We start from the raw sequence: 10,444 nt of genomic DNA on the forward strand, positions 1-10,444 counted from the left end.
AATTTTTTTTTTATTTTTTTTTCGCTTGTAAACTATTATTATAATGGATTGTTATTGTTATAAGTGAAATATAACTTATCGTCATATATATATATATATATAAATAGTTGTTATCATTATCAGTAGCGCAGATAAACGTTATTATTTACGTCGCCGGTTGGGTTAATAATTATACACAGTGGACGATTTTAAATTTGTCATATTTTATTTATAAATTTGCTTGAGAAGGGTTTTCAGGATCGAAAGGTCTGTACGCAACCCCAGTGTTGAGTGGTCCAATAGTTTTCCAGAAAATTTTGAAAAAACCTTTTAGGAGTTTTTCCTCATTTTCTCGAAAACTATTGGGAATTTAAAAAAAAAATTTTTACCCTCGAAATCTCAAGTAAAAATTGAACAAATCATAAAGAATGAGTTTTACGCGTAAATCGAAAATTAAAGGAGTTATGAAGGATTTTTGAAAAATTGGAAAATTTTTAGGTGAAAAAAAAATTTTTTTGAAAAAAAATTTTTTTTTTCTTAAGTTGTTTAATTGCTTAAAAAGCTACAAAAAAGTCTCATAAAACTTTTTTGAAAAATGTATCAGAACAAAGTTATACCGACTTTTTCAAAAAAAAGTCTTCCGCAGAAAATCCCGAGGGTACCCATGGGAAAATGTCCATAATTGTAGTTTTTATTTTTTTTCTGGAAAACTATTGTTTGAAGAAAAAAATTGTTAAAACAAAAGTTGTTTGGAATATCAATGCGCATCAGATGCAATAAAAAAATAATTTTTATGTCCAATAGTTTTCTAGAAAATTAGGAAAAACCTTTTAGGAATTTTTCCTCATTTTCTCGAAAACCATTGGGCATCTGGAAAATTTTCTTTTAGCATCAGAACCGCAATCAAAAATAGAACAAATCATAGAGAATAACATTTAAGCGTAAATCAAAAAATAAAAGAGTTATGAAGGATTTTTGAAAATTTTTAGGTGAAAAATTTGAAAAAAAAATTTTTTTGGAAAATTTTTATTTTGTTTTTATAAATTGTTTAATTGCTTAAAAATCTTCGAAAAAGTCTTATAAAACTTTTTTGGAAAATGCATCAGAACAAAGTTACAACCACTTTTTCAAAAAAAAGTCCTCCGCAGAAAATCCCGAGGGTACCCATGGGAAAATGTCCATAATTTTAGTTTTTATTTTTTTTCTGGAAAACTATTGGTTGAAGAAAAAAATTGTTAAAACAAAAGTTGTTTGGAATATTAATGCGCATCAGGAGCAATAAAAAAATTATTTTTATGTCCAATAGTTTTCCAGAAAATTGGGAAAAACCTTTTAGGAATTTTTCCTTATTTTCTCGAAAACCATTGGGCATATGGAAAATTTTCTTTTAGCATCAGAACCCCAATCAAAAATAGAACAAATCATAAAGAATAACATTTAACCGTAAATCAAAAAATAAAAGAGTTATAAAGGATTTTTGAAAATTTTTAGGTGAAAAATTTGAAAAAAAAATTTTTTTGGAAAATTTTAATTTTTTTTTTATAAATTGTTTAATTGCTCAAAAAGCTTCAAAAAAGTCTTATAAAACATTTTTGTAAAATGTATTAGAACAAAGTTATACCGACTTTTTCAAAAAAAAGTCTTCCGCAGAAAATCACGAGGGTACCACCCATGGGAAAATGTCCATAATTGTAGTTTTTATTTTTTTTCTGGAAAACTATTGGTTAAAGAAAAAAATTGTTAAAACAAAAGTTGTTTGGAATATTAATGCGCATCAAATACAACAGAAAAATAATTTTTAAGTTCAACAGTTTTCCATAAAATTGGGAAAAACCTCTTAGAAGTTTTTCCTCATTTTCTCGAAAACCATTGGGCATATGGAAAATTTTCTTTTAGCATCAGAATCCCAATCAAAAATAGAACAAATCATAAAGAATAACATTTAACCGTAAATCGAAAAATAAAAGAGTTAAGAAGGATTTTTGAAAAATTGGATAAATTTTTAGGTGAAAAATGAAAAAAAAATTTTTTTTTCAAAAATTTAATTTTTTTTTTATAAATTGTTTAATTGCTTATAAATCTTCAAAAAAGTCTTATAAAACTTTTTTGGAAAATGCATCAGAACAAAGTTACAACCACTTTTTCAAAAAAAAGTCCTCCGCAGAAAATCACGAGGGTTACACATGGAAAAATGTCCATAATTTTAGTTTTTATTTTTTTTCTAGAAAACTATTCGTTGAAGAAAAAAATGATTAAAACAAAAGTTGTTTGGAATATTAATGCGCATCAGGTGCAATAAAAAAATCATTTTTATGTCCAATAGTTTTCCATAAAATTGGGAAAAACCTCTTAGAAGTTTTTCCTCATTTTCTCGAAAACCGTTAGGCATATAGAAACTTTTCTTTTAGCATCAGAACCCCAATCAAAAACAGAACAAATCATAAAGAATAACATTTAACCGTAAATCGAAAAATAAAAGAGTTAAGAAGGATTTTTGAAAAATTGGATAAATTTTTAGGTGAAAAATTTAAAAAAAAAAATTTTCAAATTTTTTTTTTTTTATAAATTGTTTAATTGCTCAAAAAGCTTCAAAAAAGTCCCATAAAACTTTTTTATAAAATGTATCAAACCAAAGTTATACCAATTAACGTTTCTTAGGAGTTTTTCCGATTAAAGCTTCCCTGGAACTCGCTAATTTTCCAGTACAATCCTTAAACAGAACGCATAATGAACATTACATAAATCACTTGCATTTATCTGGTTTTTATCTAAAAACCCCAATAACGAGCCCTAATTAGTAATCATTGAAAAATTCATCGATCAGCCTGAGGGATTACGAACGTACGACCGCATTTATATATCATTTAAGGTTAAACACATACGAAATTTCATTATATTTCCTGGTAAATGTGTGTGTGTGCGTTCAGATGTTTTTCTAAGCAAATGAGAAATTATTATGGCCAGAGCCACATGTTTAGGTAAGCAACTAATCCATTTTATAACGTATAATAATAATATGTATCAGGTAATTGAACCGCCAGCGATTATTTTCCTTATTTGCATGCATACATGTGCAAACTTAACCTTAAACTTGATTAAACAGTTGACGACGTGTCTTTGTTTAATTTACGTGTAGTAACACTAATTATTGTTGCTAGTAAAATGTCGGCTTGTTATTGTAAATTTTTGTCAAGGTTAATGAATGACCTTTAAACGAGTTGACCAATGACAGTCAAACTGAAAGGACAACTGACAGGTGTTAAAATAAGCTTGAAATGATTTGACCCTGATGTGATGGACTATATATTATTCAAACTGTCTGATGGAAATAAGAAATCGCTTCCAGGCAGTTGGATATTTATAATAATAATAATATTAATAGTAATAATTTTTTTTGTTGAAAATTAAAAAAAATACTACCGAAATTTAAAGCATTAAAATACAAACAAAAAATTATTATAAAACTTTTTTCTCGGTTTAATAGCAACGCCGCAAAAAATTGTGAAACTTTCACTCTTTAAAGAAAATTCAGGGGCCAGAAAATGTCTTTTAAAAAAGGGTTTTTAATTTTTCTTGGGAAAACTATTGGTCTGCCAGAGAAACGGTTTTAACAAAAGTTGTTGGGTCTAAGGAGAAGTGGAATTTAAAAAATGTTTTAGGTTTTTATATGTAACGGTTTTCCAGAAAATCCAGGAAAACTGTTTTTTACATTTTCCCGCTTTTCTTGAAAGCTATCGGGAAAATCAGTGTTTTTATTTTTACATTTGCTTCTATGGGTGAATGCCCAAAATAAAGCTAGAATACGTTTTCTTTCTAAATTGCTTAATAAAAGAGCTATTAAGGTTTTAAAAAAAAACAGCCAGTTTTGAGTCCAAAAATTTCGAAAAAATATTTTTTTTTGAAAATCAAAAAAAAAATTACCGAGGCCTAAAGCACTAAAATGCCAACAAAAAACCCTTATAAAACATTTTTCTCAGTTTAATAGTAACGCCTCAAAAAATTGTGAAAGTTTCACTCATTAAAGAAAATTCAAGGGGGGCCCCTCAGAAATTTCTTTTGAAAATGGTTTTTATTTTTTTTTGGAAGAACTGTTGGTCTGCCAGAGAAATGGTTTAAACAAAAGTTGTCGGGCCTAAGGAGGACTGTAATTTAGAAAATGTTTTAGGTTCTTATATGTAACGGTTTTCCAGAAAATCCAGGAAAACTGTTTTTTGCATTTTCCCACTTTTCTCGAAAACTATCGGGAAAATCAGTGTTTTTATTTTTGCATTTGCTTCTATGAGTGAATGCCCAAAATAAAGCTAGAATACTTTTTCCTTCTAAATTGCTTAATAAAAGAGCTATTAAGGTTTTTAAAAAAAATAGCCAGTTTTTAGTCCAAAAATTTCGAAAAAAAATTTTTTTTTTTAAAATCAAAAAAAAAATTACGGAAGTCTAAAGCATTAAAATGCCAACCTAAAACCCTTATAAAACATTTTTCTCAGTTTAATAGCAACGCCACAAAAAAATTGTGAAAGTTTCACTCATTAAAGAAAATTCAAGGGGCTCCCTCAGAAATTTCTTTTGAAAATGGTTTTTATTTTTTTTTGAAAAAACTGTTGGTCTGACAGAGAAATGGTTTAAACAAAAGTTGTCGGGCCTAAAGAGGACTATAATTTGGAAAACATTTTAGGTTTTTATGTTTAACCATTTTCCAGAAAATCCAGGAAAACTGTTTTCGAATTTTCCCACTTTTCTTGAAAACTATCGGGAAAATCAGTGTTTATATTTTTGCGTTTGGTTCTATGGGTGAATTCCCAAAATAAAGCTAGAATACTTTTTTCTTCTAAACTGTTTAATAAAAGAGCTATTAAGGTTTTTTAAAAAAACAGCCAGTTTTAGGTCCAAAAATTTGGAAAAAATATTTTTTTTTGAAAATCAAAAAAAAAACATTACCGAAGTCTAAAGCATTAAAATCCCAACAAAAAACCCTTATAAAACATTTTTCTCAGTTTAATAGCAACGTCATAAAAAATTGTGAAAGTTTCACTCATTAAAGAAAATTCAGGGGCCAGCAAATGTCTTTTAAAAAGGGTTTTTATTTTTTCTTGGAAAAACTGTTATTCTGACAGAGAAATGGTTTTAACAAAAGTTGTTGGGCCTAATGAGGACTATAATTTGGAAAACATTTTGGGTTTTTATGTGTAACCGTTTTCCAGAAAATCCAGGAAAACTGTTTTTCACATTTTCCCACTTTTCTCAAAAACTATGAGGAAAATCAGTGTTTTTATTTTTGCATTTGCTTCTATGGGTAAATGCCCAACATAAAGCTAGAATACTTTTTCCTTCTAAATTGCTTAATAAAAGAGCTATTAAGGGTTTTTAAAAAAACAGCCAGTTTTAGGTCCAAAAATTTCGAAAAAATATTTTTTTTTGAAAATCAAAAAAAAAATTACCGAGACCTAAAGCATTAAAATGTCAACAAAAAACCCTTATAAAACATTTTTCTCAGTTTAATAGCAACGTCATAAAAAATTGTCAAAGTTTCACTCATTAAAGGAAATTCAAGGGGACCCCCTTAGAAATTTCTCTTGAAAATGGTTTTTATTTTTTTTTGAAAAAACTGTTGGTCTGACAGAGAAATGGTTTGAACAAAAGTTGTCGGGCCTAATGAGGAGTATAACGTGGAAAACATTTTAGGTTTTTATGTATAACCGTTTTCCAGAAAATCCAGGAAAACTGTTTTTTGCATTTTCCCACTTTTCTCTCAAAATATAAGGAAAATCAGTATTTTTATTTTTGCATTTGCCTCTATGAGTGAATGCCCAAAATAAAGCTAGAACACTCTTTTCTTCTAAATTGCTTAATAAAAGAGCTATAAAGGATTAAAAAAAAAACAGCCCAAAAAATTCGAAAAAAATTTTTTTTTTTGAAAATTAAAAAAAAAATACTGAAACTTTAAGCATTAAAATACCAACAAAAAAAACCTTAGAAAAAACGTATCCTAGCATTTTTGTACATTTATCAACCGCCTGGAAGAAGTGAGAAATCAACCCCAGACAGTTGAAAGTGATTTCTCACTTGACCGACATTAACAACCTTTGTGACAGTTGGGACTTTGACAGGTGATAAACGAAATGTCTTATTGAAAATTTCAGTTGGGCCACCTTATATATACTCTTATGGCAAACTGAATCTCGGCTTTCAAAATCACTTCAGCGTCTAAATACTTATTAATCGACGTTATCAGACGAACCGAGACTTATGCGTCACTTAACCTTAAAAATAAACTTATATATTATTAAATATTCGTAGTTTTCTGACGTAAAATGTACCCGTGAATCGGTTTTGTCCAACAATGACAGTTTCTACCGGTTTCGTGGTCGATAATGGGGCACAAATTACCGCTACTTTCCTCGGTGAGTTCAGGTCGAAGATTCAACTTCAGGTTAGGACTGTGCACATTAAAAATTCATTTGTCATGTAATCACTTCACTTTATTTATAAAATCTTCGATAATAAACACTCATGACATATTCTAAATTCCTAATGTCATTCTACTCATATAAGTGAAGAAAATGGCAAAAAATCGAAATGGAGAAATGTGATTTTTTACTCTTCCTATGAGGAAATTAATTTTTTTTATTTTTGCAAAGTATTGTACTCAAGATTCTCCATCGAAAAGGTATCTATGGAATTTTTCGAAAAAATAGCCAAAAGAAAGTTATTCCACTTCTTTACATAAAAAAAAATCTCCATTGGAATTTTTGTGAAAATAAACTTTATTTTTTAACAAGAAACCTAAAACTCTTAGAAGAAAATGTTTCTAATAAAAGTTGTGTAGAATTATTCAGAGTATCCAAAAGTGCAAAAACCTTTGTCATATCAATGATAGAACTTGAGAAAATGGCAAAAAACTAAATGCATTTTTCCAAAAAAAAACCTCTGCATTAAAATTTTTGTAAAAATAAACTTTATTTTTTTACAAAAAACCTATAACTTTTAGAAAAAAATGTTTCAGATAAAAGTTATGCGGAATTATTCAGAGTATCCAAAAGTGCAAAAAATTTAATTATATCTGCCATAGAACTCAAGAAAATAACAAAAAACCAAAAATCACAAATGTGATTTTTTACTCTTTCTATGGGGAAATTTAATTTTTTTATTTTTGCAAAGTATAGTACTCAGAATTCTCCATCAAAAAGGTCTCTATAGTATTTTTCAAAAAAATCGCCAAAAAAAAGTTATTCTACTTCTTTGCATTAAAAAAAATTTTCCATTAAAATTCTTATGAAAATAAACTTTATTTTTTAACAAAAAACCTACAACTCTTAGAAAAAAGTGTTTTATTTAAAAGTTGTGCCGCATTACTCAGAGCATCCAAAAGTGCAAAAATCTTTAACATATCGATGATAGAACTCGAGAAAATGGCAAAAAACTAAATGCATTTTTCCAAAAAGAAACCTCTGCATTAACATTTTTGTAAAAATAAACTTAATTTTTTTACAACAAAGTTACAACTTTTAGAAAAAAATGTTTTAGGTAAAAGTTGTGCGGAATTACTCAGAGTATCCAAAAGTGCAAAAAATTTAATTATATCTGCCATAGAACTTGAGAAAATGACAAAAAACCAAAAATCACAAATGTGATTTTTTACTCTTTCCATGGGGAAATTTAATTTTTTTATTTTTGCAGAGTATAGTATTTAAAATTCTCCATCGAAAAGGTCTCTATAGCATTTTTCAAAAAAATCGCCAAAAAAAAGTTATTCTACTTCTTTGCATAAAAAAAAACTCTCCATTAAAATTCTTATGAAAATAAACTTTATTTTTTAACAAGAAAGCTACAACTCTTAGAAAAAAGTGTTTTATTTAAAAGTTGTGCCGAATTACTCAGAGCATCCAAAAGTGCAAAAATCTTTAACATATCGATGATAGAACTCGAGAAAATGGCAAAAAACTAAATGCATTTTTCCAAAAAAAAACCTCTGCATTAAAATATTTGTAAAAATAAACTTTATTTTTTTACAACAAAGTTACAACTTTTAGAAAAAAATGTCTCAAATAAAAGTTGTGCGGAATTACTGAGAGTATCCAAAAGTGCAAAAAATTTAATTATATCTGCCATAGAACTTGAGAAAATAACAAAAAACCAAAAATCACAAATGTGATTTTTTACTCTTCCTATGGGGAAATTTAATTTTTTTATTTTTGCAGAGTATAGTATTTAAAATTCTCCATCGAAAAGGTGTCTATAGCATTTTTCAAAAAAATCGCCAAAAAAAAGTTATTCTACTTCTTTGCATAAAAAAAAATGTCTCCATTAAAATTCTTATGAAAATAAACTTTATTTTTTAACAAGAAAGCTACAACTCTTAGAAAAAAGTGTTTTATTTAAAAGTTGTGCCAAATTACTCAGAGCATCCAAAAGTGCAAAAATCTTTAACATATTGATGATAGAACCTGAGAAAACGGCAAAAAACTAAATACTTGTTTCAAAAAAAAACCTCTGCATTAAAATTTTTGTAAAAATAAACTTTATTTTTTTACAACAAAGTTACAACTTTTAGAAAAAAATGTTTCAGATAAAAGTTATGCGGAATTACTCAGAGTATCCAAAAGTGCAAAAAATTTAATTATATCTGCCATAGAACTCAAGAAAATGACAAAAAACCAAAAATCACAAATGTGATTTTTTACTCTTCCTATGGGGAAATTTATTTTTTTTATTTTTGCAGAGTATAGTATTTAAAATTCTCCATCGAAAAGGTCTCTATAGCATTTTTCAAAAAAATTGCCAAAAAAAAGTTATTGTACTTCTTTGCATTAAAAACAATTTTCCATTAAAATTCTTATGAAAATAAACTTTATTTTTTAACAAGAAACCTACAACTCTTAGAAAAATATGTCTCAAATAAAAGTCGTGCAGAATTACTCAGAGCATCCAAGAGTGCAAAAACCTTCATCACATTTACGATAGAACTCGAGAAAATGCCAAAACACTTTAATAACACATTCCAGGTACCCTGGTGGCCATATCCGATGGCATGACCTACGGCTGGACCTCCCCGATGATCCCTTACTTCACCGGCCCCGACAGCCACATCCCCATGACCTCCTCACAGGCGGAATTCATGGAAACCATCAACTTACTAGGAAGCGCCGCGGGTCTCCCTTTCGTGCTCTATCTAGTAAACAAGATTGGCCGCAAGAGGTCCATGCTGGCCGCCTCGTTCTTGGCCGCCCTCTGTTGGACCACCCTCATCTTCGCCCGCAACAAGGAAACCTTATACGTAGCCAGATTCTTTGCCGGAATGGCTGGAGATTTCTGCTTCGTAGCTGCCCCAATGTACGTGGCAGAAATCGCCCATCATAAAATCCGAGGGTTCCTATCCGCCTCCATATACCTGATGATGTTGCTGGGGGTGCTTTTGGTTTACACCACCGGGTCTTATGCCCCATACTACGTCCCCCCGATCATCGGGATTATTTTGACGGTGTCCCAATGCGTGTTCTTTCCATTCATGCCGGAGTCTCCGTACTTTTATGTTTACGTGGATCGAGTGGATGAGGCCAAGGAGGCCTTACTGAAGCTGCGTCAGAAGAAGTACTCCGAAGAGGAACTGGAGGACATTAAGAGGTCGGTGGAGAGGCAAAAGACGGAAAGGGGGAAACCCCGGGACCTGGTGCTGGATAAGAGCAACCGGGTCGCTCTGACAATCATGACTGTGCTGAACTTGGGGCAGCACTACTCGGGAATCACCATAATGGTCATGAACCTTCATACAATATTAGACGAGGCTGGTTCTAAGTATATCGAGTCTGATGTGGCGGCGATTATATTCGCCGTGATAATGATCGTCGGAGGATCGACCGCTTCCGTGATAATCGACAGGTTCGGGAGGAAATTCTTGCTGATCGCCTCTGGATTGAGCACGGGGGTGATTCTGGCCATAATAACCGTCTATTTCCAGCTAAAAAACACCGGATATGACGTGAGTGGGGTCAGCTGGATTCCTGCTGTAGGCTGTATGGTCTATGCGGCCACTTTTAAGCTCGGACTGGGGCTAGTGCCTATTGTATTAACCGCAGAGATCTTCCCCACGACCATTAAAGCTATCGGAATGACTATTGCGGAGGTATGGTACATTGCCGGTGCGGTGACCTCTGTGAACGTTTATTCTTGGTTGTCAAACTCTTATGGGATCCACGTGCCTTTTTACATATTGAGCGTGTGCAGCTTCGGTATTGTGGCTTTTAGTGTTTTTTATGTTCCAGAGACCAAAGGGAAGACTTTGGATGAGATCCAGTTGATGATGAGGGGCGAGAGGGTCGAGAGGAATGAAGATGGAGATTTGTAATTTAGTGTATATATATTGGGGTACAGTACTGGGGGTTGTTTATTTTAAAATATATCCCTAAGGATGAAGTTTGTAAATAAATGAATGGACAAGTGACTAGTGGGTTATATTGTCATGAGAAGGTTA

The 10,444-nt window shown here is 30.6% G+C and overlaps 1 protein-coding gene across 3 annotated transcripts; it reads left to right on the forward strand.

Annotated features, from left to right (window-relative positions):
- The first annotated feature begins 2,810 nt into the window (after positions 1-2,810).
- On the forward strand, positions 2,811-10,444 carry LOC126746051 (facilitated trehalose transporter Tret1-like). Of its 3 annotated transcripts, none has more exons than XM_050454139.1 (2): positions 2,811-2,957; positions 8,979-10,444. In XM_050454139.1, the coding sequence occupies exons 1-2, from the start codon at positions 2,936-2,938 to the stop codon at positions 10,316-10,318; spliced, it is 1,362 nt and encodes a 453-aa protein (XP_050310096.1). In that variant the 5' UTR covers positions 2,811-2,935; the 3' UTR covers positions 10,319-10,444. The 3 variants fall into 3 exon arrangements, with proteins under 3 accessions (XP_050310096.1, XP_050310095.1, XP_050310097.1); XM_050454138.1 differs by lacking the exon at positions 2,811-2,957 and adding an exon at positions 6,194-6,377; XM_050454140.1 differs by lacking the exon at positions 2,811-2,957 and adding an exon at positions 6,268-6,406.

The sequence above is a fragment of the Anthonomus grandis genome, chromosome 17 (genome assembly GCF_022605725.1).
Source record: "Anthonomus grandis grandis chromosome 17, icAntGran1.3, whole genome shotgun sequence".
NCBI lineage: Eukaryota > Metazoa > Arthropoda > Insecta > Coleoptera > Curculionidae > Anthonomus > Anthonomus grandis.